Source organism: Meles meles, chromosome 1, assembly GCF_922984935.1.
Source record: "Meles meles chromosome 1, mMelMel3.1 paternal haplotype, whole genome shotgun sequence".
In the NCBI taxonomy this organism is placed as follows: domain Eukaryota; kingdom Metazoa; phylum Chordata; class Mammalia; order Carnivora; family Mustelidae; genus Meles; species Meles meles.
The window spans coordinates 108,625,596-108,652,763 of NC_060066.1; the positions used below are offsets into that span (position 1 = coordinate 108,625,596).

The window sequence follows — 27,168 nt, forward strand, 5'->3', positions numbered from 1 at the left end:
TAAACTCAGGACTCAGGAGCCAGACTTCCTGGGCTCCACCCTCACTAAGGCCTCTTTCTAGCTCTGTGGTTTAAGGCAAGCCGTCTTATCTGTTGGTGCCTTGGTTCCCTCATCTTTATTTGGAAGTAATGGTAGAACCTACATCATAGGGTGGTGCTGAGGATTAAACACATTACTAAATGTAAAGCACTTGGAAGACTTTCTGGGACACCATGTCATCTAAGCGCCATTACTATTACTTCCCTTCCTAAAGAGAAGCTTGCCTGCTGTGATAGCTGAGGAATGGGGGTGGCAGGGATTCAGTTGGACAGATTTTGGAGACACCAGTGCCACTGTGGAGACATCAACCCCACTCTGGGGTGAAGAAGGGACTGACAGTAGATGAGGCATTCTACAAGGATTGCCCAGTCCAGGAGACTTGATGTCAGCAGGTACTCCCTGCACTGAAGGGTGCTGTGAGTGGGTCCAGTGCGCGGAAGAGTTAAGCTCCCTTGAGATTATGGGGTAAACAGATCATCTGTAGAAGAAGAGTGGTTTAGGAGAATAACAGTCCCCAAATGTGCTCCCCCCATCCCTTTTTGCTACTGGTTCACTTTGAGAGTCCTACTCAAGGAACCTAACTAGGAGAAAGGAGCAAAGGGAGGAGAAATTGTTTTGTTTTTTTTTTCCTGCCCTAAACTGGAGCTTGCTAGCTGTGGTCCTTCCCCCTAAAGGAATCGGGTATTTGGTCTTATCAGAGGTTCTTTGCATCAACTGTTTATTCAAAAAATAATTATTAAGCAACTATGTAGGAGCAAGGCACTGTGCTAGACCCCGAACAGTAAAATGCTGAATTAAACAGTGCCCTGGTCTTCAAGGAGCTTACAAGCGATAGCTCTCACAGTTGTCACCACCTCACCACCGCTGCCTCCCTGCCCACGCACTTACACACACAAACCACCGGGAGGGAGAGAAGGGGGCGTTGGCAAATGCCAGCAAGACATAGTTTTTCTTGGATCTTTTTCTGGAAAACACACAGTTCTCTCTCTGTGCTCATTTCACCCCGCTCTCTCCTTCCCCACCCCCACTTTCCATCTTTCCTCTCTGGGTCCCCTTTTGCCCTTTCCCCCAGGCTCTGAGACCTGCTTCCTGCCCCATCTACGTCTCCCTCCTCCCTCCATTCCCAACCTTCCCAACTCTTTCTATGCCATTTTCTTTTCCCCAGATTCTTTCCTTTGCTCCCCACACTCAGTCTCCCCAGATGCCGGCTCCCCTCTCCTCCTCCCCCCTGCTCCCCTCTCCAGGGTCTTCGCTTCCAGCACCGGGGACAGCTCCAGCCCCCGGAACAATGGACCCCACTTTAGGGCTCCTCTATAAATTCTCCATCTTAGTGTCTTGCCCAGCTCGTGATTGGGGAGTAAGATGGGGGAAGGGTTATTATCAACAGGACCAGCTGCTCTTCTGGGGGTGGGAAGGGAGTCAGGGAGGAAAGAGATAGAGGGCGTGGCTCTTGTCTGTATTGTGCGTCCCTCTCCAGGGTAGAGAATTTGTATTCCACCCCTGAGACTGACATCACTGATGTCAGGGGAAAGGAGGTGGGAGTGGGGAGGGGGGTGTGGAGGGGGGAGGTTTTTGTTGAGGAGAGCGCGGCCGGAGAGCAGAGCTCCGGGACCCAGGTGACCGGGAAAGCAGGCAGCCCCAGCAGCGGGAACCGCCAGCAGCAACCCAGGCCCAGGGACCAGGGTGGGGGTGGGAGGGGGGCTGAGGGGAGGACCTGAAGGGGGGCGGCAGGGCAAAAGGGACCCCCGGAGCCCTGCCGCCATCAGAGATCAAGCATCTGGCATCAGGGATCTTCGGACCCAGCAGAAGGATCAGCCACAGGGGAGGTGTCCTCCCGGGAAAGCCAACGAGAGCTCCACCTGCCCCACATCAGGAGTGCCCCCCCCACCCCGACGCTGCTGGCAACCTACCAGGCCCCTAACCCCTAAGCCTCCTTCTCCATCACCCTCCTCAGGCCCTTTCCCTGACTCCAGCTTTTAACCCCCAGTTCCCAGGACCCCAGATACCACCCTAATCCTCCAGATCTTGAGCACACTGACCCCCATTCTGGGATATTTGCCAGATCTCTGGGAGGGAGATCATTTGTTTGGGCTATGCCCCCTGGTGGCATGACAGTGTCTGCCTAGACCCCTGACCCCTAGCCCTCAATTCCCTGGGCCTTCTTTGTGTGAAGAGCTGCCCCTCTGCTCAGCACCGTGGTTGGGGGCCAAAGGGAAAGCCAGCCCCGGCTGGGCCCCGGCCCCCACCACTTGCCTCCTTGCTGGGCAGCTCCCCCTGGCCTTTGGGCCTCTCCCTGCTCCCCTCGGCCCCTCCTCCTGGGCCGCCCCAATGAAGGAGCCGGATGCCATCAAGCTGTTTGTGGGGCAGATCCCGAGGCATCTGGAGGAAAAGGACCTGAAGCCCATCTTCGAACAGTTTGGTCGGATCTTCGAGCTGACTGTCATCAAGGACAAGTACACCGGGCTGCACAAGGGTGAGGGGTCAGGCCAGGCTGGAGAGATGTCAGGGGTGGGAGGGGAGGCTGGGAGGAGGGGAAGCCAGCCTGGAGGGCTGGAGCGGCTGGAAAGGGCCAATGTGGAAGGAAAGAGTTCAGGGGCTAAGGAGTGGATGGAGGAGCTAGGAGAGAACAGCCAGGGTGATCAGGGGACTCAGATGCAGGCCTTAAGACAGCCTCTTTAGGGGAAGAGTTGTCCAGGGGATGCAGAGATGTGGATTCCAGAGATGAGAGGGTGATGATGTGGATGAACGAAAGGAGGATGGAGGACCAAGAGATCTGGTTTGGGAGATAAAGAGCCGGGCAGGGTGTGTGTGTGTGTGTGTGTGTGTGTGTGTGTGTGTGTGTGTGTGCGCGCGCGCGCGCGCACACACACTCGCCTGGGAATCTTAGTAGTCTCAGATACTATTGAGGTGGGGGTCACCCTGGCAAGAGTGGACATGGACTGGGCAGGGCAGCTCCAGGACCCAAGAGAGGGACCTGAGAAGCAGGGTGTGGAGGACAGAGACTGGTATAGATCTGGGAAGTGTGGGGGCGGGAACTTGAGAGAGGCTGGCCAAGAGGCATTCCTTGGGCCTGTCCAAGGGCTGTGCACTCTTGCTAAGCAGGGTCAGGCCCCGGTCAGGACTTGGAGAGCTCCAGGCACTGTGGGTGGGGGTGGGGGGCTCACTGCCTCCCCTGTCAACTGGCCTAGGGACTTGCAGTGAACTGCTCTCCCTTTTCCTTCTCCTCTATCCCACTCTTCACCCTCCACCTGCCTCCCTCGAAGTTGGAGAGAGATGAGGAAATAGGGAAAATGGGAGAGGAGAGGGGTGATGAGGACCAAGATGGAGGGAGGTAGAGGCAGGAGAAGGGGAAAAGAGGCCAGCAGAGGAAGAGAGAAGCCACACTGCACACTTGTCTGGCAACCACATGCCCGTTCTCCCCCCACACAAAGCCCCCTCTCCCAAAGACTCAGCCCAGAGACTCCCTGGGGCAAAATGTCAGGCCCCTCTCAGACACCTTCCCACTCCAGCGGCCAGAGAGGGGCAAGAAGAGACAAGCCTCCCAGTCCTCAGTGTCATGGCTGGGGGGAGACTTTTAGGGAGGGGATATCAGGGACTCACCCCCACCCGGTCTCTCTGCCCCTGCCCCTCCTCAGGATGTGCCTTCCTGACATACTGTGCCCGCGATTCAGCCCTGAAGGCCCAGAGCGCCCTGCACGAACAGAAGACGCTTCCAGGGGTGAGTCCCATATTCGAAGGGCCAGAGGGCTGAGAAGGGCGCTAGAAAGGGCAGGAGGCTCACCACCTTTCTGAGACACAGAGCTCATTTCCTACCTCCTCTCATCACCAGGAGGCCCCCCTCTCCTTCTAACAGCTCTCTTTCTTGCTGGAGATGCATTCATTTCTTCTTCCTGGAGAAAAGGAAGACAGCGGTTAGCAGAGCAAATGTGACCTTTGTAAAGAGCAGGTGCAGCCCGTTTCCTACTTCCTAGCCTGCTCATGGGCAACACTTAGAGAACTTAGCTGGTTGTGAGGCATGGGGAGAGACTCCGGATACCAAGTGTGTGGCAAAGTAAGCAGGAGGCACCCAGGCACTCTTTTGTGGCTCTGGGGGTGGATGGGGGTGGAATGTCTGACTGTGACTGGGACAGTGGGTACCTGCGGAACTAGCATCTCTGTGCGGGTTTCTGAGCTCTCAAAGACTCACCTCGTGTCTCCTAGGAAGAGTTTTGGGCAACAGGGTGGAGCAGAGCCCGGGGGCTGGGCTGGGGGCAAGCAAGGGCAGGGGCAGACATCATTGTGGAGGATCAAGTCTGACCCCCAAAGTGTGCCCAGGTCAGCAGGGGTGCCCTCTGGCATGACCTCTCTCCTGAAAAGTCAGAACTCTTTTTCTCTTCTTCTGAGATAGCTGTGCAGATTGTCCCAGGCCTGGGCTGGCAGGGATAGCGAATCTCAGGCTGCCTCCAGCCATGCAGCCTCGGGGGAAAGGTTGTGCCATTCTATTCCCATGTCTGTATGCTTCTGTTGTCTCCCACCCGCTGAGCCCCAGGAAGTAGTACTGAGAGCTAACCCCATCCATCCCTTAGGCAAAACATTTGCTGAGCCCGGCCTAGGTGCTGGAGACACACGTGTCACAGCCTCTACCCCTACCCCTATGTGGGGCATGGAGAAAAAGGCTGATTCTCCATTCCTTCCTGGGAGGGAAGTAGTAAAACAGACAGGCAAAGAGGGTGGGGGCATCCAGGAAAATCAGAACTGTTTCAGTCACTCCCAACTTCGAACCTTCAGTAGGTCCATGACCCATCCCCTCTGTGGCCTTCAACCCTTGAATGCAGCTAAGAGAGCAAATCCCACAGTCAGCCTGGCTTTCTCCCCTCCATCTCATCCTAGTTGGTGGCAGGGCACCGGAACAGCCCTGACCTATGGCATTAAGGATCTGTGCGTGTTCGTGTGTGCGCGTGTGTGTGAGAGAGAGAGAGCAGGCTTGGGATCCGGGGAGCCTGTGTGTGCGCGTGCGTGTGCACATGTGTGCGCGTGCGCCCACCAGCCTGGCTGCGTGGGTGTGGGCACACGCTTCCCTGGGAAGCCTGGTTTCCATCACGTCACATTCCAACTTTCCTTTCTTTCCTTTTCTCTGTGGAGACTCCTGACAATTCAGTAGTTTTCATCTTAGTCACAACGTCTCTTCTTTTCCTGCCATCTTGCTAGGCGGGCACCTGGCCTAGGTCTGCCCCCTCCAGCTGTCTTTGCGCTTGGGCAGGGCTCTGACTGTTGGGGTGCAGAAGAGCTCTGCCCCCTCTTCCTGGAAAAAATATATGCCCAGGGTGGCAGGTGAGGGAAGAGGGCGCCTGGTTAATGATTGTCTAGCCCTGCCCCTGAGTGAGCTCCCAGGTGACACTGAGGCCTCTACTTCAGCCTTTGCCTTGGGGGACAGGATGCAGATTGGCCTCACAGAGCCTCTAGTAGGAAATGGGGGGGGTGGTCCTATCCTCCAAGGGGACCCTTGTGCTGGGGGCTTGGGGCGTCTAGGGGAGCAGATGTCTATGTCCAGGCTCTGCCTGACCCTTTGTATCCCCCAGGTCTTTTCTCTGCCACCTGCGTTTCCTGACAGCATTGTTTCCTCAAATAGTTGTTCAGTGTGTGTGTGTGTATATATACGCGTGCACGCACGCCTGTTCAGTGCATCCCCTCTGTGGGAAGTTCTTCCTGCTGCCTAACCTCCCTCCACACCCTCCTAATACAGGCTTTTTTTTTTTAAGATTTTTAAGATTTTATGTAATCTCTACTTTAGTAATCTCTACTCCCAATGTGGGCCTCGAACTCACAACCCCAAGATCAAGAGTCACATGCTCCACCGACTGAGGCAGCCAGGTGCCCCAATATAGGCTCTTTTTTAATGGGAGCATTTAGCTCTCCTTCCTCCCCATCTCTGTCACCCCAAAATCTGCATGGTCCCACTATATTAGGGTGATACTTCAGCTGCAGAGGAAGAATGGAGGCTACACCTGTGGCTGTCAAGCCCCATTTCCTTTTCTCTCCCCTGAGTGTTCCCAGGACAGACTTTGCCAAAGGCCCCTGGATTCTTCCTGCAGGAGGGTGTGGCCTCCTGGAGGTGGTGGTCGGAGGGACTAATTCTGCCTAGCCTGCCCTACGCCCTCTCCTTGGGCCAAAGTCCCACTCTGCGGCCATGGGCCTTGCCTGTTGGCTCGATGTTGGGCCAGTGAATTTGGGCCCCGTGGAAAGGATCCATGTGTGGTCTGGGACACCGGGTGGAAGGGAGTCAGGAGCCAGGGGTGGTAGAGCAGCAGGCCTGTGTCCTCGGGAGAATTAGATTTTCTGGAAATAGGAGCTCTTGCTGGAAGTGAGGTCTTTGCTATTGGTGAGAAGGATAAGGGCCTTATGAGTGACCAAGTCAGTGGGGAAGAAGTCTGAGTGAGTGAGTATAAATAGCCTCCTCTTCTTTGGGAGGCCCTCAGGAGGGCTTATCACCTGGTTGGTGGTGGTTAGGGAAGAGAGGCACCCAAGCCTGGGTTGCCAGGTAAACAGGGCCCAGCTGGACTCAGGGGAGGGGGCAGGTGTGCCCGAGCTGAGCTAACAAAGACCGAGCTTCCCACAGGAAGTGCCAGGCCGAGGAGGAGAGCCTGGGCATGGGTTGGCTGGGGGGGGGGGGCATCTGAGGGAGGCTGTGTCGGGGACCTTCTGTCAACGTGACCTGCGCCACAGCCTGTGTGCTTCTGTGTGCTTTGTGTGAATCCCTATCAGTTGTGGATATTTACTGAGGTGCTATTTCTGTGCCTGGGAGCCCATGCAGTAAGGGAATGGCATCCTTTCTTTCTGGGTCTCAGGTTCCCCGCCCTTGCCTAGAACCTCAGATCCCTAGGGGCATTTTGGGAATGGGGGAGTGTCAACTCAAGAATTCCCTGATGCTGTGGAAAGACCCTAGTGTGGAGTCTACGTCTCCTGTAGGAGGTGTGGCTGGTGCTGAGGTGCCCATGCAGCCCTTCCCGATTGCTTTACAGCGTGCAAGACTGAGCGCCCTGGGCGTCTACCCCCACTCCCCACACACACACCTCTCTCTCTCTCTCTCTCTCTCCCTCTCACACACACACACACACACATGCGGGTGCAAGCTCCTGAGGAGATTGAGACTGGATGGGATAATCCCAGATTGATGGAGGATAAAGCTGGGGCAGATTGGCTGGAGGATTTGGGTGACAGTTACCCATCTCCCCCCAGCCAGCTGCTCTTGGATCCATAAATGGGGGTGGGGCACGACAGGAGTGTCCACTGAGGTGCGACTTAGGTTTGATCCAGGCCTGGGCTCCCTCACCAGCAGAGCCCTGTCACACTGACTGGAAAGGCTGGATACCAGGGTGGAGGGTCTGGTGTGCGAAGGGGCAAGGGGCCCACTACCAGTCCTGTACTTCTCTGTGTGAAGTGACGACACACGAGATCCCCAAAGGCTGGAACACTAGAGCTGAGGGGAACCTGACTCACCACCACCTGATCTGCCACACTGTTTTACAGAGGAGAACATTGAGGCCCTGAGGAGAGAAGTGACTTGTCCAAGGTCACCCAGCTAGTGAATGGCAGGGCTAGTCCCTGAACCTGGATCTTCTGACCCCCCAGTCCAGTGCCTTTCCTGAGGATACCCGTAGCTCCCCTCAGAATGTCAACAAATGGTTTCTTTTGTTTAATATTTTTGGTCACTGGAGCTAGGATGGCCCCTCAGTAGCAAAATATTTTCAGACACGAAATACTGAGTCCTTCCCCTCCCTCCAGTTCTGAAGATGCCCCCCACCCCCAGTGAAGGAAATCAACCTGCAAAAGTCATAACTAAGTCCCCTCACCAGGCAAGATCGTGGAGAGGGGAACTGGGGGGTGTCTGCATTTCCACTGGAGACCGAACAAAGGGAGATGCTGCAGGAGTGAAGAGAAGGGAGAGCTCTGGAGGACTTCAGGGTACAGGGAGAATGTCAAAAGAGCATGGGACAGCAGTTCTTCCTTCGGAGCCCTCTCAGCTATGAGACACCAAGAATTTGATCTGGAGGAGGAAGGCTGAGGAAGAAGGGACAGTGTGGCCCCTGCAGAGCCTGCTCAGCACGAATCAGGAAGCTTGTCCTGGGCCCCTCCCCCACCTCCCAGCCCCCACCAAATCCTCCACCCCCAGCATACCCTGTTCTCACCCCCCCCTTCTCCGGGTGTGTGGAGCAGCAGAAGTGATGACGTCACCACGGTCGCCAGGGCGACGGGAGGGATAAATCAGGCTGAGTGGGCGGTTGCCATGGCGCGCATTCTCCTGTTGCCACGGAGACTGGGCATCTGCTCCCTTTGTGCTGCCCGAGTGCCTTCCCCCGGGGTCAAGGGGTGTAGGGGGGCAGATAGAGAAGCAGACACACCTCTGGGGTCAGAAGGAAGTCGGGGCATCTGTGGGGTATCCCTGGGTCGATAGTCTTCCTTGGGGCTGCTCACTGGAGAGGCTTCTCTTGCCCCTACTTTGTAAAATTGAGGCAGCTCTTGCTGAATAGCCCCTTGGTTGGGCTCCATCTGGGGACCCAGGTCCTATGGGAAGTTCCATTCTCCCCCTAAAGAGAGCATCACTTGTCCCTGGCCAAGTCACCTGGGGCTTCACCGGGGCCTGGAGTGGGCCCAGGAGCATCCTCCTGGACATCCTGACCTCCCACTGCCTCTAATCTCCCCGCCCCCCCCCCCCCCCCCCCCCCCCCCCCCCGTCCTAATCCTAAACAAGATTAGGCCCATCCCTTCCTTCCCACGAGCAGTTTAGGGCCTGGGGCTTGCTTCCTCTAGCCTCTCTGCAGGTCCCGGCCTGGGGGGGGGTGGCTCTTGTGGGGTTCAGAGGAGTTCCCCAGCAGTTGCCTTTTCTTCTCTCCTTTTAGATGAACAGGCCGATCCAGGTCAAGCCGGCCGACAGCGAGAGCCGAGGAGGTAGGTTCTGTACCCTTGGACTTGGGACTCAGGCCCAGGGCTTAGAGTGACTGAGGGGCAGCCTCTCTTGAAGAAGGAAATCTGAGAATTCCAAAGGGTTTCCGGTCAAGGTGGGGGCTGTTGTCAGAGGGGATGTCATCCAGCCCATTGTAGAGATGGCCAAACTGAAGCCCAGAGGAAAGTGTAGCCCTTCAGAACTGGGCTGAGCATCCTATATAACTGTATCCCATTTCCCCCCAAATCACCAGCGTCACTGCTAGTAGCCTTAGTCTCAGGGTGAGGGGAGTGCCTGGAGCTCCAGGGAGTTGCCAAAGATGAAGGGCAGGATTTGTGTGGGAATAGAGTGGGGAAAGTAGCCAGGGAGCCCTGAACATGCCCCTCGTCCTGTGCCTTACCCCCCAGAAGACCGGAAGCTCTTTGTGGGGATGCTAGGGAAGCAGCAGACAGATGAGGACGTCAGGAAGATGTTCGAGCCTTTTGGGACCATAGACGAGTGCACTGTGCTCCGGGGGCCAGATGGCACCAGCAAAGGTACCCAGTGGCTCCCTCTTCCCCAGCTGGGCCCTCTGGCCTTTCCGCTCCTCTCCCCCTGGCTCCCTGGCGACAGAAACGTTGGGGGCCCTTGAGGGTAAGCCCTCACCCTTTCCTCCTTGCTCTCTGATGCTATAGGCTGCGCCTTTGTCAAGTTCCAGACCCACGCTGAGGCCCAGGCAGCCATCAACACCCTTCACAGCAGCCGGACCCTGCCGGTGAGCACCCCCACATTCACATTTCAGATGACATCCCCCCACCTCTGACCCCAACCCCTACCCTCACCTCCAGTCCACAGGCCTTGCCCTCCTCTCCAGCCTCCCTCACTCCTCAGCCTCTCCATCTCCTGTCTCTTCACCCACCATCCTGTACCCCCCACCTTCCCTGGCTGGGTGTCAGAACACTTGCTTAGAGGCCCCACATGCCCTCTGCACATTAGCCGTGGGCCGACTGACCATGCTCGTGAGGGGCTCTCCAGCAGAGTGTGTTTCTCAGATGGACCTAGCTGACTCTAAAGCTCCCTCAGCAGAGGCTGGGCAAGCAATTAGCAGGGCCTTGGCTGAGAGGATGCACCACGGAATAGAGAATTGCATTCTAAAGTTCAAAATTCTACAACAATCTCTGCACGTGTTCCTTGGGTTTGGTTTTTATTTAGCACGAGGTGATATTAAAACTTGAGGCTTCATGCTCTGAGCACACCATGAAGGTCAGGGTGTGGGGGTGGGCTTTGTGGTGTGGGGGCTGGGGCAGCTAGATGGGATGACCAGCCTGAGATTAAATATTGGCTGGGGATGATTTCCAGCTCGGAATCCTTACAGAGAAGCCAGAGGCGCCCTTTTGATTTCAGTAGGCCGTTCCCTTTCCAAACACGTGCCTTCGAGTCCTTCAACTTTTTTTTTTTTTAAAGATTTTATTTATTTATTTGACAGCAAGAGAGAGAGAGATCACAGGTAGGCAGAGAGAGAGAGAGAGAGAGAGAGAGAGGGAAGCAGGCTCCCCGCCGAGCAGAGAGCCCGATGTGGGACTCGATCCCAGGACCCTGAGATCATGACCTGAGCCGAAGGCAGTGGCTTAACCCACTGAGCCACCCAGGCGCCCCTTCTTCAACTTTTTGTAGCCTCTCGCCCATCCCAGCACAGGGGTAGGCTGGGATGAAAATCTTCCCATTGGACAGAGGCGCCCTGATGGCTGTCCTCTCCAAGAGGCCAAGCCTGGAGGGCTGGAACCGAGGCCGGGCCTTGAGGGCTCTGAGCAGGAGAGGTCCCAACTCCTCTATCCCTCTAACCGCTGTGTGGCCCCTCCCCAGGGTGCCTCATCCAGCCTGGTGGTGAAGTTTGCCGACACAGAGAAGGAGCGCGGTCTCCGCCGCATGCAGCAGGTGGCTACCCAGCTGGGCATGTTCAGCCCCATCGCCCTGCAATTTGGAGCCTACAGCGCCTACACCCAGGCCGTGAGCACTGACCCTGGGGGCCTGGGCTGGGCCCCTCCCCACTTCCTCCTGGCCTGTAGGACCTGCCCCCTGGGGAGCCAGGCTGGGCATGGGGGTAGGGGTGGGAGGACCCGGCCCCACTATCCTCGCCTCCCCTTCCTCCAGCTGATGCAGCAGCAGGCAGCCCTGGTGGCGGCTCACAGTGCCTACCTCAGCCCCATGGCCACCATGGCCGCCGTGCAGATGCAGCACATGGCCGCCATCAATGCCAATGGCCTCATCGCCACCCCCATCACCCCATCCTCAGGTAAGGCCCAGGGTAGGCAGGCTGAGCTGAGCTGGGCACGAGTGGGACAGGTCAGTGTGTGTGGCGGGGAGGGGACATATGGCACTTCTCAGAGAAGCCAGAGGGGCTGGGAAGGACTCAGGGGCAATAGAGTGGCCTGCTTCCTCCCTAATGCCTGCAGCCTTGCTGACTGGTTCTCTGCGTTTGTGTGTGTGTGTTTGTGTGTGTGTGTCCCCGCTCCTCTGCTCTGTCTCTGTCGCTTTCTCCTCCCCAGGAACCAGCACCCCTCCTGCCATCGCCGCCACGCCCGTCTCGGCAATCCCTGCTGCCCTGGGCGTCAACGGCTACAGCCCCGTGCCCACCCAGCCCACCGGGCAACCTGCCCCTGATGCTCTGTATCCCAACGGGGTTCACCCCTACCCAGGTGGGGGTCTCTGCCTGCCCCCCTCTTTCCCCAGCAGCTATCAAAGCCACCGCTCCCACTGCCCACAGACAGCTGTGGTACACCCTCCCTCTGCAGGCCTCAGGGTCATAAGGTGCTTTCTCTGCTCTGGCATCCTTGGGCTCAGAGGCTCCTGCCCATTCTCAGCCGGGGAAGCTGAGGCTTAGAGAAGTCTGGGGTTGCACAGGCAGTCAGACTCCACACTCTGCGCTCTTCCCACGGCCCTGTGCCTTTGCGCGCTATCCTGTCACACCCCTCGCCCTGGGAGGCTGTGTTCCCCACCTGCCTGGCCTTTGCTCTGCGTCCTCCCCCTCCCTCATAGTTGGTGCTGCTGCTCTCCCCAGCCCAGAGCCCCGCGGCACCTGTGGACCCCCTGCAGCAGGCCTACGCAGGGATGCAGCACTACACAGGTGAGGAGCCCAGGGCCCATGACAGGAGGGACAGTGAGGGACAGAAGCTGGTCTTTCAGGCACCCTGCCCTGCCAGCCACCCCCTGGGGCTTCCTGATGTGTCCCATGGGTCCTATGTTAGGGGCAGTATACCCAGAGTTCAAGGGCCTATCCACCCCACTGGCCTGGGCTAGGCGGAGGGAGACAGGGCTGGCCAGAGGGCCCTGGGGGCCAGGGGAGTCCCGAGACCCCCACCAGCTCTCTGTTCTCCCCCCCCCCCCCCCGCCGCAGCCTACCCAGCAGCCTACAGCCTGGTCGCACCTGCGTTCCCGCAGCCTCCCCCAACCCTGGTCGCCCAGCAGCCCCCACCTCCTCCCCAGCAACAGCAGCAGCAGCAGCAGCAGCAGCAGCAGCAGCAGCAGCAGCAGCAACAGCAGCAGCAGCAGCAGCAGCAGCGGGAAGGTGCAGCCTGGGCACCCTTCTCCCGGCCCAAAACCTTCAGGGAGAGGAGTGCCCTGGTCCTGGGCTGGGGACTCCCTGTCGCCTGCTCCAAGCCTGACTCTGGCCTTATGTGTGGGAAGAAAGCGAGTGGGGATGAGGTGTCTGGCGCCCTGGCCTTCATGTGGGGGCTGGGATGGGAGGGTCCCCCCCAGAGCCTGCTTTCCGTGGGGCCCTTGCCCTGTGTTTCCCAATTCCTGAGCTCTTCCTCTGTCTCTGCTGCCATCCAGGCCCTGACGGCTGCAACATCTTCATCTACCACCTGCCCCAGGAGTTCACGGACTCAGAGATCCTCCAGATGTTCGTCCCCTTCGGCCACGTCATCTCAGCCAAAGTCTTTGTTGACCGGGCCACCAATCAGAGCAAGTGTTTTGGTAAGACTGTGGTGATCCAAAAGATAAAATATGGCACATTTTTGCCAAACTCCAAATATGGATAAGATCTGAGACATTTAAAGGCATTTATGGTCACAGTGGGCCCAAATTTTGAAATCCAGATTATCCAAGGTCAGAAGGAACCTTTCTTACACCCTCAGCATGCCATACCAGCTGCTGTCCAGCTCTTCCTCCAAAACCTGCAACTTCACCTTTTCTCCTTGAACACTGGTCAAATTCATGTTCCCCAAGGTCTGGAAGAGTCTCAGGAACGGGATGTTTGGTTTTCAAAAGGAAAGTTTAGGGAGTGGAGTCTTTTGCCTTAATGTCTTTGAAAAGTTGCTTCAGGGGAGAAGGAGCCTTGTCCTTCCTGCTTGAGAAGTCACGAAGCGCCAGAAGTGGTCTGTATTTTCAGAAGGCAGGTTCAGAGTTATCCAGGCTGAGGAAGGGGCTGCCCTTCAGAGAGTGCTGGAAGGGATGTCCAAGAGCATGTTGAGCGGCTGCACTGCATTTCCTCAGCCTGTCAATCAGCAGCTCCCCATCCAATGCCTGCTGTGTGCCAGGCCCTCAGGATCCCGGGAGGAAGTGAGGTGGGGCAGCAGGGAACCAAGGAGCAGGTTCTGGCCCTAAGCACAGGCAAGTGAGGTGGGGTTGGGCTGGGCCTTATGCCCCTCTCACCTCAGGCTTTGTGAGTTTCGACAATCCGGCCAGTGCCCAGGCTGCTATCCAGGCCATGAACGGTTTCCAGATTGGCATGAAGCGCCTCAAAGTCCAGCTAAAGCGGCCTAAGGATGCCAACCGGCCCTACTGAGGGCCCCCAGGTGGGTCTTGCTCCCATCCTGTGACCTCTTCAGCTCCCTCACACTGAAGCCAGGGCCCTTACTTGGACTGCCCCCACCCCATGCTCCCCTAGCCTCAGGGATGCCCACCCCACCCCCGCCCGACTCTGTGCACTTGAAGCTGGGGTCTGGTATAGTTCCTTCTGCTGTCACCTTTCAGTCACCTGAGTCATTCTGTCTCTCTCTCTCACCACACACATACATAGACACACACACACACACACACACACACACACACACACACACACACTGTGACCCCAGAGAGAGCCAAGTCTGTCTAGATCTGTGTCCACTTCCCAGGTCTTCCTCAGAATCTGGTGTCATTTGTCTGGTCTGTGTCTTTGTGTTTGTGTGTGTCTCTCTTTTTGGTTTTCCTTTGGGTCAGAGTAGAATTAGGGGAGTAGAGTTGGGAAAGTAAGGGGGCTGGTGTAGGATACTGGAGGGTTCTAGAATCGTGGCTCCTGGAATATCTATCCTCCTGAGAGGTGGGGACATTAGACCTTCAGCACCCTGGACCCCACGTAGTATAGACCCTGAGCTCCTGTGCAGTATAGACCCATGGGACAGTGCAGAGTGCACAGAACAGACTGGGGGAAGTCCAGGTTTCAGGCCTCCCAGGAGCAGCTTTGGTTTAGGTGGAGAAGGCTAAAATGCTAGACTGCCTGAATTTCACAGAATGGGTCCCCTGCACCCAATTGCCATCACCACCTTAGCCTCATGGCCACAGAGCTGTGAGCTTTGGTGACTTTTGTGTTTGTTTAATCTCCTTTGGACCAAACCCCTGAAAAAACACAACCCAAGAACAATACCCACATTTTCTGTTTCTCCCCCTTTCCCCCTCCAATCCTGGCTGCTTAACTCCCCCCACCCTGGGGGCCCCCCCAGCCCAGGGCCCGTGTCCATTGTCGGCCGAAGCCCCCATCCCCGGACCCCTGCTCCGGGCCCCTGTAAGTTGCATGGAACGAGCGTGTTGTCTTTGGAGCCAATTGTTTGTTCTTTGGGGAGGGGGCCGCGGAGGGAAGCACCCCTCAGCCCAGGGTCAGGGCCGGGGGCAGCTCGCGGGATGTGCTTGGTCAACAGTGGTTGGTGACTGTGGTCTGTGTTCTGTGCATTTCTCTCTTGCTTTCTTTGTTCCTTTCTGAAAAGGAATGAGAGCACTCTCTAGGGTCTGGGGGTCTCAGCCCCCAAGTCTGCAGCCCTAAGCCCCATCCCAGGCCCTAGCCTGGCTGCCTTGCTCTTCCTCCAGGTGTCTGTCTGTCCGCTGCCCCTTCTCCTCCTTTCTCTTAGCTATCTCTGCCTGCCTGCCTGTTGTCTCACTCCTTTGCTTTGTCCCCTCCAGTCCCTGTCTCTCTGTCTTCCAGCCTTTCTTTCTCTCACGGGCTGTGTAAATATCTCCTTCTGAATATCCTTTGGTTTCCTGTATCATGGGCCCTCTCCCTCCCATCTCCTCCATCACTGCCCCTCGTCCAACAGCTGGGGGGCTCTGTCTGGACTGAGGCCTTTCAGATGACCTGCTTTCCCCAAGCGGCCCCATCCTATCCTGCGTCAGCCAGCCCAGCTACCTCTTCCTTGGCAGGGCCTGCGACCTGCATTGGCTGTGCCTTCTCTACAGCTTCACCCATGTCTCCTTACTTCACAGGTCTGGAGACACCAGAGGAAGGGGCACCACACCCCTCTCCCCACGTCTGGTCCCAGCCCTCTCTGCACACCTGCCCGGGGCCTCGATGGGGCTCTGGGGCAAAAGCTGCTTCACAGCCCTGGGGGAACAGGACACGGGCCCACTCCCACCACCCTGCCCCTCCTGAAGGGCCTGTTTCCTCCCAGGTGCCCTTTTGGCCTTTGTGAGGGAGCAAGGGACAAGCTCGAAGGCTGCAGGCTATCTGCCTTCTGCTGGGGTTCCTGTGGTGACTTTCTGTGCCCAGCTTTCGCATTTGCCTCCCCCACCAGCGGACCTGTGGCCCCCGGGAGGGCAGAGGGGCCTCCCATAAGCTCCCCACCTCACCTTTACCCCAGCCTCTTCCCCATGTTAGGGGTTTCTCAGAAGCTGGTTCTCACACTCCCTGCCACCCTCAGCTAGAGGTAGCATATCCTGAACCCTGGGCTCCCAGCCCTAAAACTCACTGCCTCCCCCATGGGCCCCCTCTAAGGAGGGTGTGGGGGAGCCCTGAGGGCTGCCTCTCCACCAGTCAGCCACAGAGACCTTCCTCCTTTCATGAGGAAAGGACCTCCCCCGAAACCCCTAAAAATGTTTACAGTCTCGGCTGGTCCCCTCCATGTAAATACCACTACCACCCGTGCGTTATCCAGCCCGGCCCTGCCCGGACGCTGCCATCTCTCTTTCTGGAAGTTTAGACAATGTTTCCCTTGGATTTTTTCTCTCTCTTGATTTCTCCCTTTGCTTTGGGGGGTAATTGGGTATATGGGAGGAGGGGTGTGGGGAGGGGTTACAGGGGTTTATTACCTGATCATTTTCTTTAGGAAGAGGTTTTAGGGAAAAGAAACGGGTGGGGGGGGGTGGGAGTGGTAAGGGGAGACTGGGGAGTCCGTTTCAGACACTTCTCTATGCTTAACTTATTTATTTATTGCATTTTACTTTTAAAGAGTTGGTCTTTTCTGTCTAAATAAAGAAAAAAGTTTAAAAGCATCAAATAAGAGTCTTGGAAAGTTGAGGGTAGGGGATTTTGTGCACTGGGGAGGGGAGGAAGGCGGGTAGTGGGGGAGGTTTGGGAGAGAGACCTGTCAGGAGGGTCCAAGACCTTTGAGCTGGTCCAGGTCTTGACCATAGCTTCATGATCCCATTCTTCCGCCCTTCCTTGGGGCTTAATCCTGGAATGCTCTGCAGCACTAGGCACAGAGGGAAGAAAGCGGTCAGCAGGCCTTTCTTGTATCCAGCCCTGTCCCCCTGAAGGCTGGGGACTTGAGTCTCACATTCTGGTCTCCATTTCTCCCTTGTTTGTGGGGGTGAGCTGTCCCTTTACCCATCAGTGGGATACAGGGAGCTAAGCTTTTGCTCTGCGATTCTGTTACAGGCCCTTTATGTACATTTTTTCCCTTAACCTCCCAACAACTCTGTGAGGCAGGATATAATTTTATAGACAGGTTAAATAAAAAGGGCTTGGGAGGGTAACTAACTTACCCAGAATCACAAAACTACTAAGGGATGGCTGCAGGAAGGAGGCCCAATATGTCAGACTTCAAAGCCCATGATTCTCTTACCAGGCAGGCCCAATTACCTGTTCTTTGACCCAAAGCAGAGATCCCAACAAGTACCAAGCAGGCTGTGGCAGTGAGTCCCATCACGCAGAACGTGGACTGCGTAAGCCCTGAGGTCCCTCTGCTTTGGGTCTTCTTTTGATTCTTCTCTGTGAACTACCTTAGGGTTGGGTTCAGGGGGCTCACATGGGAGTAGTGTGTGACTTCACAGCATCTTGGCCACTTGATTTGAGCAGCAACCTGCTATCCCACACTCATTATGCCCCTTACTTTAAACTTGCTTACCTTCCAGCCCAGCCAGCCTTAGGCCAGGGCCATCCCAGCTGAGCACATGGATGTAGCTCCTCACCACCCGCCCCCACATCGGCCCCGTACTTTGGCCTTCTCTTAAACTGCTCCAAACTGAGTAGTAAAAAGAGAAGCAACGTGTGAAGTACAATAGAAACATATCTGTGGATATTGTTTCAGGGAAAAGAGTCTCTTAGCTTGGCAGAGATCAGGGACGGGGACTTACTCAGAAGAGGATCAGACAGGAACATCTGAAATCTCGAATATATAGGGGTGTGTGTGTGTGTGTGTGTGTGTGTGTGTGTGTGTGTTCACAGGCAGAAGTGTGTGTAAGGACAGCAGGAGTTGGTATCAACACCAGGAATTCTCCCTTGAAGTGTCTCGCTTGTGTCTTCACCACAGTTTCTGGGTCAGGACAGAAAGATGGAAGGTGAATTTTAGACCAAAGAGTGTCTCCCAAAGTGTTATACTGGTGGGTTCTCCTGGGATGGAGGAGTGGGGAGGCAAAAGACTCCCAAATCTCCTCCTCCTGATATCCTCCCTGATCACAGGCAGCCCCTTGACAAACACTGAAGACTACTTATTGTCACTGCTCACTGCTGTGCCCCTCCCTGCAAGACTGCCACCACATTTTCTCCAGAGAAGCAGTAGATAAAGTTGAAGGATGAAGAGGGAAACACAAGGGGGGTCTTTTGGGGGATAGGAAACATTCTGGGGCAGGGATTCTCCAGGTCCTTTTTTTTTTTTTAAGATTTTATTTATTCATTTGACAGACAGAGATCACAAGTGGCCGAGAGGCAGGTAGAGAGAGTGGAGGTAGAGAGAGTGGAGGAAGCAGGCTCCCTGCTGAGCAGAGAGCCCGATGCGGGGCTCGATCCCAGATCATGACCCGAGCCGAAGGCAGAGGCTTTAACCCACTGAGCCACCCAGGCACCCCTCTCCAGGTCCTTTTTAAAAATTATTTTAATTCTAGTATAGTTACAGTGTTATATGTTTCTGGTATACAATATAGTGAATCAGTAATTCCATACATCACCCAGTGCTCATCATCTCCAGGACTTTGATGGGAAAACGTAGGACACTTAGGGTCAGAAAAGGAAGTCCTGAACTTGTACCTTGTATAAACAGATTTCTTAGGCATCATATTAGCTTCAAATATAGTAAGAAGGGTATAAAGGAGGGTAGTTCTGTTAGCTCCCAAAGTTCACTACCACCTCTTCTGAGCAGGAGAGGTCTGAGCAGTAACAAAATGAGAAAGCAGAGGAAATAAGAACAATAGGATTCCCTAAGTCAGACCAAGCAGAATGAAACTCAGCTGCTGCTTCTAAAATGATCAAGTTACTGTTCCAGTGTTAATGGCAGCATAAAGAGAAGGGAATGGGAAAAGAACTTAAGGCAGAAGAGTGGAGCTGACAGATTAATAGCAGGGATTGGGGAGAAGCCTTCCATTTATAGAAACAAAAACACATTTAGAAAAATATCCTCAGTTAGGGGGCTCTAGGGATGACAGTGTGGCCAGGAAAAGCCCTGGATAATTCCTCCAATGTACCACCATGCCCTGGCCATATTTTGAGAGCTTAGAAATGCACAAACGTCATGCAAGGTGTTTCCATTTCCTCAGTGGAGACGCTGCACAGCCTGTCTTACATGGTTTCCTTTGTCTTTTCACTCTTTCTGCTAAAATTCCAAAACCAGGGGCGCCTGGGTGGCTCAGTGGGTTAAAGCCCCTGCCTTCAGCTCAGGTCATGGTCTCAGGGTCCTGGGATCGAGCCCCGCATTGAGCTCTCTGCTCAGCAGGGAGCACGTTTCCTCCCCTCTCTCTGCCTGCCTCTCTGCCTACTTGTTACCTCTGTCTATCCAATAAATAAAATCTTAAAATAAATAAATAAATAAATAAAATGCCAAAACCAGTCTTGGCTTCTAGTATTTATGACTGCAGGCATTTCCGCTCATGACCAAGACTCACTCTCTTCTCCGAGTCTGACAACTTGGAGTTACCCTGAGCCAAGAGTCTAGTCCTTCGAAGATTCCCATTCTCTGGGTCTTCTCTGGATCTACTTTCCTGAGTAATCAGGCAGGCTCCTCTTGCCCCCCACAAACTGGCTCTCCCTCTAATATACTGTATCCTCTCATCCACTTGATGAGAATGACTCCCAGCTGTTTCTAACTGAACTTTTGTCCTGAACTCACTCTGGGTCGCACCTTCCTCCCTCAGTCTTCCTTTCGAGTGTCTAGCACCACTATTGCCGTCTCACGCCTCCTTCCAATCCAGCTGCAAAGCCCTACTTGTCTTCTCTCTCAAATATATTGTTGACCTACACATATCTGTCTCTCTGTCTCCATGGCCACAAAGTCCAAAGTCACCCTCGTACCACCAGAGCCCTCTGGTGAGTTCTCCTATGTCTCTGCGGTTCCCTTCCTGCCATCCTCTAACTTGTTCTCCATAGAAGCCTTCTACAGATCCATCCACAGACAGATGCTGAGTCTGTCCATTCCCTTGTTTACCACTGTATCCCCATCACTCTCAAAAGCACCCAGAACATTAGGTGTTCAACAAATAATTATGAAGTAACTGCTAGATGCCTATGTATCTAGATTTCTCACCCATGCCTAAATCATAATAGGTCCAAAGCTAAAACATTTTCTCCCTGTTTCAACTCTTAAATATTTCTATTTTCTAGCCACCTATTCATGAAACCTCAGGAGTCTTTTACTCCTGACGCATGCATTCAATGTTATTTAATCACAAGATTTTACTTCCATATTGTTTTTCCTCACATCCATGTCCCTCCTTTCAATGATCACTGCCTCCACTTACCAACTAACCATAACAGTGTCCTAATTGAGCCTTCTGTATATATTGGAAGTACCAGTTTCTAAACTGCAGCTGATCCAAAAACAACAACAAAAAAAAAATTTTTTTTTTTTTTTTTTAATGTAGAACACCTCACCCTGGCATCCAAGGCTCTTCAAACCTCATTTTTCGTCTTATTCCTACACATGCCTAAGTTCTAATCAAATAGGACTACTCATTGTTCATCTAGACGGGTTTGATCCTTTCCTCCCCCCGTGGTTTTCCATTCCCAATTATAAGTGTTGGGTACGTAATAGCTCAATAACATCTGTGGAAAACCTTCTTGTTGAAATCCTGCTTGTCCTACATGGTTCACCTTAAACACCACTTTCTTCACAAAGATTTACTTAGTTGATTTTTCTTTTTTTTTTTAATTTACTTGACAGAGATCACAAGTAGGCAGAGAGGCAGGCAGAGAGAGAGAGAGGAGGAAGCAGGCTCCCCACGGAGCAGAGAGCCCGATGCTGGGCTCAATCCCAGGACCCTGGGATCGTGACCTGAGCCCAAGGCAGAGGCTTCAATCCACTGAGCCACCCAGGTGCCCCCCTTGGTTGATTTCATCCAGAAGTCTTTTTTTTCCCCTCTTCTTCCTAGTCCTTATGGCACTTCAACCTTCCACTGCCATGTACCATGTCATTTGTGAATCTCTCCGTTCTCTGCTGGGCTAAAAGTGGGAACAATGCCTCTTTTTCTTTGTATCTGCTGTCATATGGAACAGGGTGCCCTGCACAGGCAGATAGCCAATCAATGTTTGTTGACTTAAACTTCTGTAATTCAGCTCTGGGATTCCACTATTTCTCTACCGATTCTTTCCTTGTTAAAGAAAAATAATTTACCCACCCATTATCGGATTTATCAGATTCCAATTATTTAATGCTGATGGCTGAGTGAATGAGACCCAGAACAAATGTCTCTCCCCAAACTGCAAAAAGAAATGTCACACTAGTTCTTGCTTTTATAGCTTTCAATCAAGGAGCAAAAGCATATGGTCAGGGGTTATAAAGATAAAACAGGTTTACAAAAATAACAAAAATATCTGACCTAACACAAATGCTGAGCTTTTCAAAGCAGATTCAGCCCAGGAGCTAATGTACAGAGGAGCAGGTACTCTTTGGAGTAGGTCATTAGGTCACAGCACCTGAGACTCCTCTGTAAAAACAAAGTACATCCACAACCACTTTTATTCTCAGGAGTGTGGGCAGAAGGAATACAACCACCCAGAGTGCCTACTATTATGCATTACTATTATTATTGTTACTAGGTTCAGATTCAGACCAGTCTCCTGAGGCATTTATAAAATGAAATATCATGTTGCTGGGGTACAGGGACAGTGCTAAGATGTGTCCCAAAGGCTTTGCTAGGCTCTGAGTAAGGCTGAGGGAGAGAGGTCCTGTGAGCCTTACATGGGTTTGGGGGGGCGGGGGGCTGGCACAATCAACTCTGTCATCTGAGGGAGTAGGAGGCATTTTTGAAGGAGCCACATTCTCCTGCTCTTCTCTATCTCCTGCCCTCAAAAGAGTGCCCCTCTAGCTTTTTTTCAGACTGACCTTTCTAACTCCCATCTCATCCCTCTTCACGTCTTCCCACGCAACCCAAAGGATGTGTAACCTAGGAAGGCACAGACTAGTTTCATCAATAAATCAATTTATTTAAAAGAATATGTTACAATTAATTACACTAAGTGACATTACCAAACAATTTTAGAGTGGTTAGCTCTAGAACAAGGAATGAAAGAAACACTGTTAGCCATTATGTGTCTGTGTATTTTCTCTTCACATTTCTTAAATCACAAATAAAAAATACAAGATACTGCAGTGAAAATACAATTAGAGTTTCTCAAATAAATTAAAAGTATGCATGGCCTGGGGAAAACTGAAGCCCAGCTCACTGGCTTAAAAAGGGGGCATGATATAAAACTGGTGTCCAATTTAGCAGTTGGCCAAGTGCCTCCAGCCCACAGCATTCCCCTCTTTGCTCTTGCCCTTCCCCAGAACCCTAAACATTCCCCACACTCGAGATTATTGCTGAGGAGTAAGCTGCTGTCCTGGTATGAGTGAGGCCTGGCATGACGTGCTCAGGGTTGGGGGAAAGGAAGGCAGGAGGTGGAACTGGAAGACAGGAGTTGAAGAAGCAAACCCACTGCCTCTCTTCTCTTCTGAGTATCAACAGCGTTGTCCTCCTTTCAAAAGGAAGCTAATGGGACACAATCTGGTGAGCGAACCTAGCAGTATCCTGGGCTCCAATAGTCCAAACGGCCTCTATGCTGAGCTGACCCAGCCAGAGAGTACAATAGTCCCTCCAGGTCTGGAGACTTCAGGTCAACCAGGATGCAGTCTCCATGAGGAAAACTGCCTTCGAGGAGCCAGGACATAAGCTGGCAGATTCTGAAAGAGAGAGAGATGTCCCCTCCTGTCAATGCCCTGTACTCTAAGTACAGTGCTCTAAGCACTAGGTTTGGAGCTACAAGTGGAGATAACCAAAACCACTGGCCTGGGTGATGACAGGATGAAAAAGGCCAGGCCCAGGAGCTTCCCTGAGCACACACCTGGTTGAGCTTAGGCTGAGGGCGAGGGTAGGGCAGGAAAATGGAAGAGGAGAATAAAAATATAAAGAGCAGAGAGCCCAAAGCATGGCCCAAGGAAACCTTTCAGCAGGGACAGGTTTCTCAGGGCCTGCATTTTCTCCTGATCTGTACAAAACTGACCTTTTACCAAAGAGGATAGACACTGAGTGCAGAGAGGAGGACAACAGATCAGGAAGGTCCTGCTGGTTCTGCAGGGACAAAGCAGAGGGGAGGGGAAGCCCCTCCATTTCCCAGAGACAAACTGCAAAAGAAGACTGGGCAGAAGGCTCCCTGGGCACAACCCAGGACTAAGAAAGACAGCAGAGATTAGGGAGAGGAAGTACAGAGCAACAGGGGAAAGGAGTGTCACACTAACACTGCTTCATGCAAAAAAGAGCTTGATCCTATGAAGCCACAGTGACCTCTGCCCTGGTCCAGGAGGCCTGCTGTGGGTGGAAAAGGGGAAGATGCTATCCTCCAGAAGCTCCCTCCTTCCCCCCTCCTTGATGCAACTGGGTGCTTTGTTAGTGGTATAGCCGCAGTAGGGGCTGTTTGATTCTGCTCACAGGCCAATACCCATGGGGCCCTCACCCCATCTCCAAAGCACCAAGTGAATGAATGCTCTGCCACGAAGGAACCAGAGCAGCATCCACCCCCCATCAAAGGGGCTTCCATCCTATGGGCATCCCATCCCCCCACCATCTCACATCTCACAATGGGAGGTCAGTATTTGGGATACTGCACGGACCCCAGATTTGTTCATTCCTCTTGCACTCTGAGGGAATATGGGCAATATGGCTGCTATGTTTACAATTTGAACAAAGCTGGAGCCGAAAGCCTCTTTAGCATCTTGGAGTGGGGAATCAGCATTATCTTCTTTCTAGGGTCCTTTGGCTCATTATTAAATTCATTTAAGCCAAAAGAAGTTAATCCTGTATGAAAACTTTCAAACCAGGGATCACTCTCTGTAACTTTAAAACATTTAGCATCCCTACTCTGTATTCTGTGATTCCACATACCTTTGGAGAAGGGGAGGGAAGACAGGTGTCCTGTATGATCCCACACTGTCCTGGGGCAAGCAGCTGCCAGGATAAGAGAGTGAAAGAGAAAGAAAAGTGGCCTCACGACGATCCGCAAAAACAAGTTACCGAAAAAAAAAACTTCAAACCACCCCACCACTACTCAGTAGACTGACTAAACCAAGTATGGCTGCCTCCCAGTTAGACAAAGCAAAAGATGCCACCCAATGGAGGTTTCTGTTTAGAAGGTAGAGAAGGGAAAAAGAAAAGAAGGCTCACAGACGTGCTTCGGTTGCATGGGAGCCCAACTTCACACCCCCAATGCAGTATCTCTAGAGCCGGGGGTTGAGAGTGTTGCCCCACCTGGTCCTGGGATGCAGCTCTCAGGTCTCAAAAGCTCAAATTGCAAGGTGAGATGAGGAGCTCTTTGAGGGACAAAAAGGTTTTCGGTCAGGCTCCTTTTCATTAAAAATTGAGATCCAACTCAAATCAGTCCTACTGGTTCTTCCTGGGTCCTCAGCTGGCTTGGATGAGCAGTGATTTGGTTGGCACAGACCACTGACTCATTCCAAGTTTCCCCAAGGCCTCAGGGATATCGTCAGAGCCCTCCTCCCAACACGGCTCTTTAAGGAAGTCACAGAGAACGTAATCGGTTATGGGTGATTGTTGGTCAGGAATGGATAGGGAAAAGCTTAGGTACTTAGGGCATTTCTTCCTTCTTTTCCCCTAAGTCTGATCTTTGTGCCTAAAGGTATTGGCTTTAACTCTGGTCCCTAATACTCTGCCTGCTTCAGAAATGGCAGGGAAATGGGAAATTACAACCACGAAGTGTTTCAGGTTCCTGTGGCATCAACCTCCTGAGCTGACCCTCCCCTCCATTCTAGGCCAGTGGAGGGAGAGCATTCAAGGGGCCCTCGGGAAGTGAGAAGGAGATGCAGAATGTGGCTAGAAAGCCATGAGTGGGAGAGTGAGATGGACCAGAAAAGGTGTCTTGGAATCAAGGACCACACCAAGTCTTTAGACTCTCCCTGCAGATCTCCCTGCAGCCTTGCTGCCCTTGAGATACACATCTTTTTCTCCTCCCCAGCAGCCTCGTGGAAGATAAAGAAACTATGCTCCTTGCTCCTCAGACTCTACGGCAATCCATAAGCCAGAATCTTCACTCAGTACAAAAAAGGGGGGAAAAACCCAAGCAGGTTGTAAACTTTTCGAGTCCTTCATGAGGAGAGGTATTTTCCTGGTAAAATATTTTTTTTTCCTTTTTAAAGTTTGTTTCAAAATAAAGAGAGCAAGAGAGAAGTCATGAATTCTAGTGAAAGGTGTGTAAAAACACAAGCTAAAAAAGGTACTGCCATCATATGAAATTTTAAAAAGAAATATATATATGTATATACGTGCAGCTAATTTGTGTATATATAATTTTTACATACATACATATATATGTCTGAACAGTGCAAATGGATGGAGTTCATAGTTCCAGTTTTAAAAATATAGTACAAGGAGAGTCTGTTGGTATGAGGCCCAGGTGAAAGGACAAAGATACCTTTGGCGCATTGTTGGGCTTATTTTCCTGTCTTAACTCAGCTGACTCCTGGTGCTGACCAATCTGTTGTTCTCTACCAGCTCAATTCCAGAGACATGAAATTCAGAGGGATTATTAATAGTATTTAGTTTAGGGCTTTTGAACATAATGACTTTTTTCCTTTTTCTCTTCTTTTGTGTTAATGGTTACTCTGTCTGACACAGGAGACGAAAGGGGTGAGAGGATGAGGGTGAAGAGGAGGAGGTGAGGAAAGGCTAGGTGGCCACATCCCTCTGCTGTGACCTCGCCATCTGGAAAATGTTCTGAAAGGAAAACAGAGAACAGTTACTGGGAAGCCTGAGGTGTCTGCATCTCCTCCCACCTGGAAGCCACCCTCAGAAAGGAGGAGAAAAATGTATAGCTACATGACTCAATCTGATTGGCCTCCTCCTCTTCTATAACTTCCCATCTAGAAGCACAGCTGTGCAGACCCAGAAAGGAGCTTAGAGATTAATTATCTGGTTCAGCTTTCCCATTTTATAGATGACAAAAGACAGGAAAACTGAGATCTAGGGAGGCTCATTTGCCCAACGTTGCTGAGAGAAAATACTGAACTGATTCTCAGAGCCAGTGTTCTTTCTACAATACCAAGAATATAAATTTTTATAATCCTGACTTTATCTCTGAACTTCAGAAACATTGTCTTTGAGAATCAGTAGCTAATTATTCAGAATCTTCCAAATTCTGCTCCAGCACTGGCATATTCAGACAGCAGTAAAACAGGAGCAGAACTTTCCCACACCACGCACTCTTGGTTAGCCCAGACACGTTCTGTCATGACTCGTCTAGTCAGAACGGCTAAAACTGAGGACAGCTGCCCTTCTGGGTCAGAACAACAAGGGCAGTGATTTGATTAAAAAACAAAAACAAAACCACAGCAGAGGAGGGTCCAGGAAGTCATGGGAGATAGAATAGCTGACAGCCAGTGGCTACCCACTAGACAAGGGAGGAAGCAGGGCTTCTTTTGCACAGTCCACTCAGCATCCAAAGCCTGAAAGAATAACCTCTCTAGAAGAATAAACAGTCTCTAATATTCCTATAAAGACTGAGATGGAGGCGAAGGTCCCAGGTATTTGGCCACAGGCCTATCATTTTAAACAGATAAAAAGTCAATTCAAGATTGTTTAGAATTACCTCTTTTCTCCACTTGAGCTCACAGAACACCCTCTCGAAGCATTCATGCATGTAATTAAACTGAAAAACAAAAACAAAATAGCAACACTGACCTCAAGATTAGACACCACAGGGCCATGCCTTTGAACTCCTGCCCTCCGTTACCACACCTCCCAAACTTGCTCAGCCTAGAGGGAAAACCTGCAAGCACCACCAAAACAAACTAACTAACAAACAAAACCCAACCCAAATGAACAAAACAAAAACAAACAAAAAACCCCCAGGCCTGGTTCGTCTACTGTTCTCTGGCTCCTTCTAGTGGTAATTGTGAGTCAAATGGGATGTGAAACTGCCAATCCTAGTTAGTCCTACAAGAAAGACAGGAAGACACCTGGGGTTCTAGGGTTCAAAAGACAACTGCTACCTCTACAGCTCTCCCCATTTATGCATTCAGTTTGAGAACTTCAATCCCAATCTACTTCCCCCAAGACTGTTTCCCTGTCTATCACTCACGTATGGTGTGAAGATTTTAACCCATCGAGGCTTCTTCTCTCCTCGGGCATATTCAAAACAGAAGGCCATTCCTTCTTCATCTGTATCCCATCGCTGCATCTCGTCCCATTCAAACGCTATTACCTGGTTCTAAACAACCGAGAAGAAGAGTGTAAGTCCAAGAATGCTGGAGAGTTTAGCTAGGATGGTTCCGAACCAGACAACAGAAGTGAAAGGAGTGAGATGTCTGGATCATTTAAAAGACTTTGACAGAAGAGTCAGAGTGAGTAGC

At 52.5% G+C, this 27,168-nt stretch overlaps 2 protein-coding genes across 7 annotated transcripts in view; one reads left to right on the forward strand and one right to left on the reverse strand.

Moving 5' to 3' along the window:
* The first annotated feature begins 1,613 nt into the window (after positions 1–1,613).
* CELF3 (CUGBP Elav-like family member 3) lies at positions 1,614–16,172 on the forward strand. Of its 5 annotated transcripts, none has more exons than XM_046020649.1 (14): positions 1,614–1,655; positions 2,407–2,512; positions 3,675–3,757; positions 8,916–8,964; positions 9,367–9,495; positions 9,634–9,713; positions 10,802–10,945; positions 11,090–11,231; positions 11,485–11,634; positions 11,997–12,062; positions 12,333–12,503; positions 12,770–12,913; positions 13,597–13,734; positions 15,392–16,172. In XM_046020649.1, the coding sequence occupies exons 4-13, from the start codon at positions 8,916–8,918 to the stop codon at positions 13,722–13,724; spliced, it is 1,203 nt and encodes a 400-aa protein (XP_045876605.1). In that variant the 5' UTR covers positions 1,614–1,655; positions 2,407–2,512; positions 3,675–3,757; the 3' UTR covers positions 13,725–13,734; positions 15,392–16,172. The 5 variants fall into 5 exon arrangements, 4 of the variants coding, with proteins under 4 accessions (XP_045876605.1, XP_045876580.1, XP_045876594.1 ...); XR_006820504.1 differs by lacking the exon at positions 1,614–1,655 and adding an exon at positions 14,638–14,699 and having other exon boundaries at positions 1,662–2,512; XM_046020624.1 differs by lacking the exon at positions 1,614–1,655 and having other exon boundaries at positions 1,662–2,512.
* Positions 16,173–21,731: 5,559 nt separating this feature from the next.
* The window catches only part of SNX27 (sorting nexin 27), a 64,327-nt gene continuing 58,890 nt past the window's right edge, over positions 21,732–27,168 (reverse strand). For both annotated transcript variants that reach the window (XM_046020177.1, XM_046020168.1), the window contains 3 exons: positions 26,898–27,026; positions 26,406–26,465; positions 21,732–25,534 (listed from right to left, as the gene is read on the reverse strand). In XM_046020177.1, coding sequence (XP_045876133.1) covers positions 25,487–25,534; positions 26,406–26,465; positions 26,898–27,026 — 237 coding nt within the window. In that variant the 3' untranslated portion in view covers positions 21,732–25,486. The remainder of the gene's footprint in view (positions 25,535–26,405; positions 26,466–26,897; positions 27,027–27,168) is intronic.

What these genes read in the sequence shown, in the direction of transcription:
- CELF3 (XM_046020624.1), top strand. Translation starts at nt 2,368, where the DNA reads ATGAAGGAGCCGGATGCCATCAAGCTGTTTGTGGGGCAGATCCCGAGG. An exon ending in ACAGCAGCCGGACCCTGCCG is followed by an intron (nt 9,714 to 10,801) that starts GTGAGCACCCCC and finishes GCCCCTCCCCAG; the next exon opens with GGTGCCTCATCCAGCCTGGT. An exon ending in CGGGGTTCACCCCTACCCAG is followed by an intron (nt 11,635 to 11,996) that starts GTGGGGGTCTCT and finishes TGCTCTCCCCAG; the next exon opens with CCCAGAGCCCCGCGGCACCT.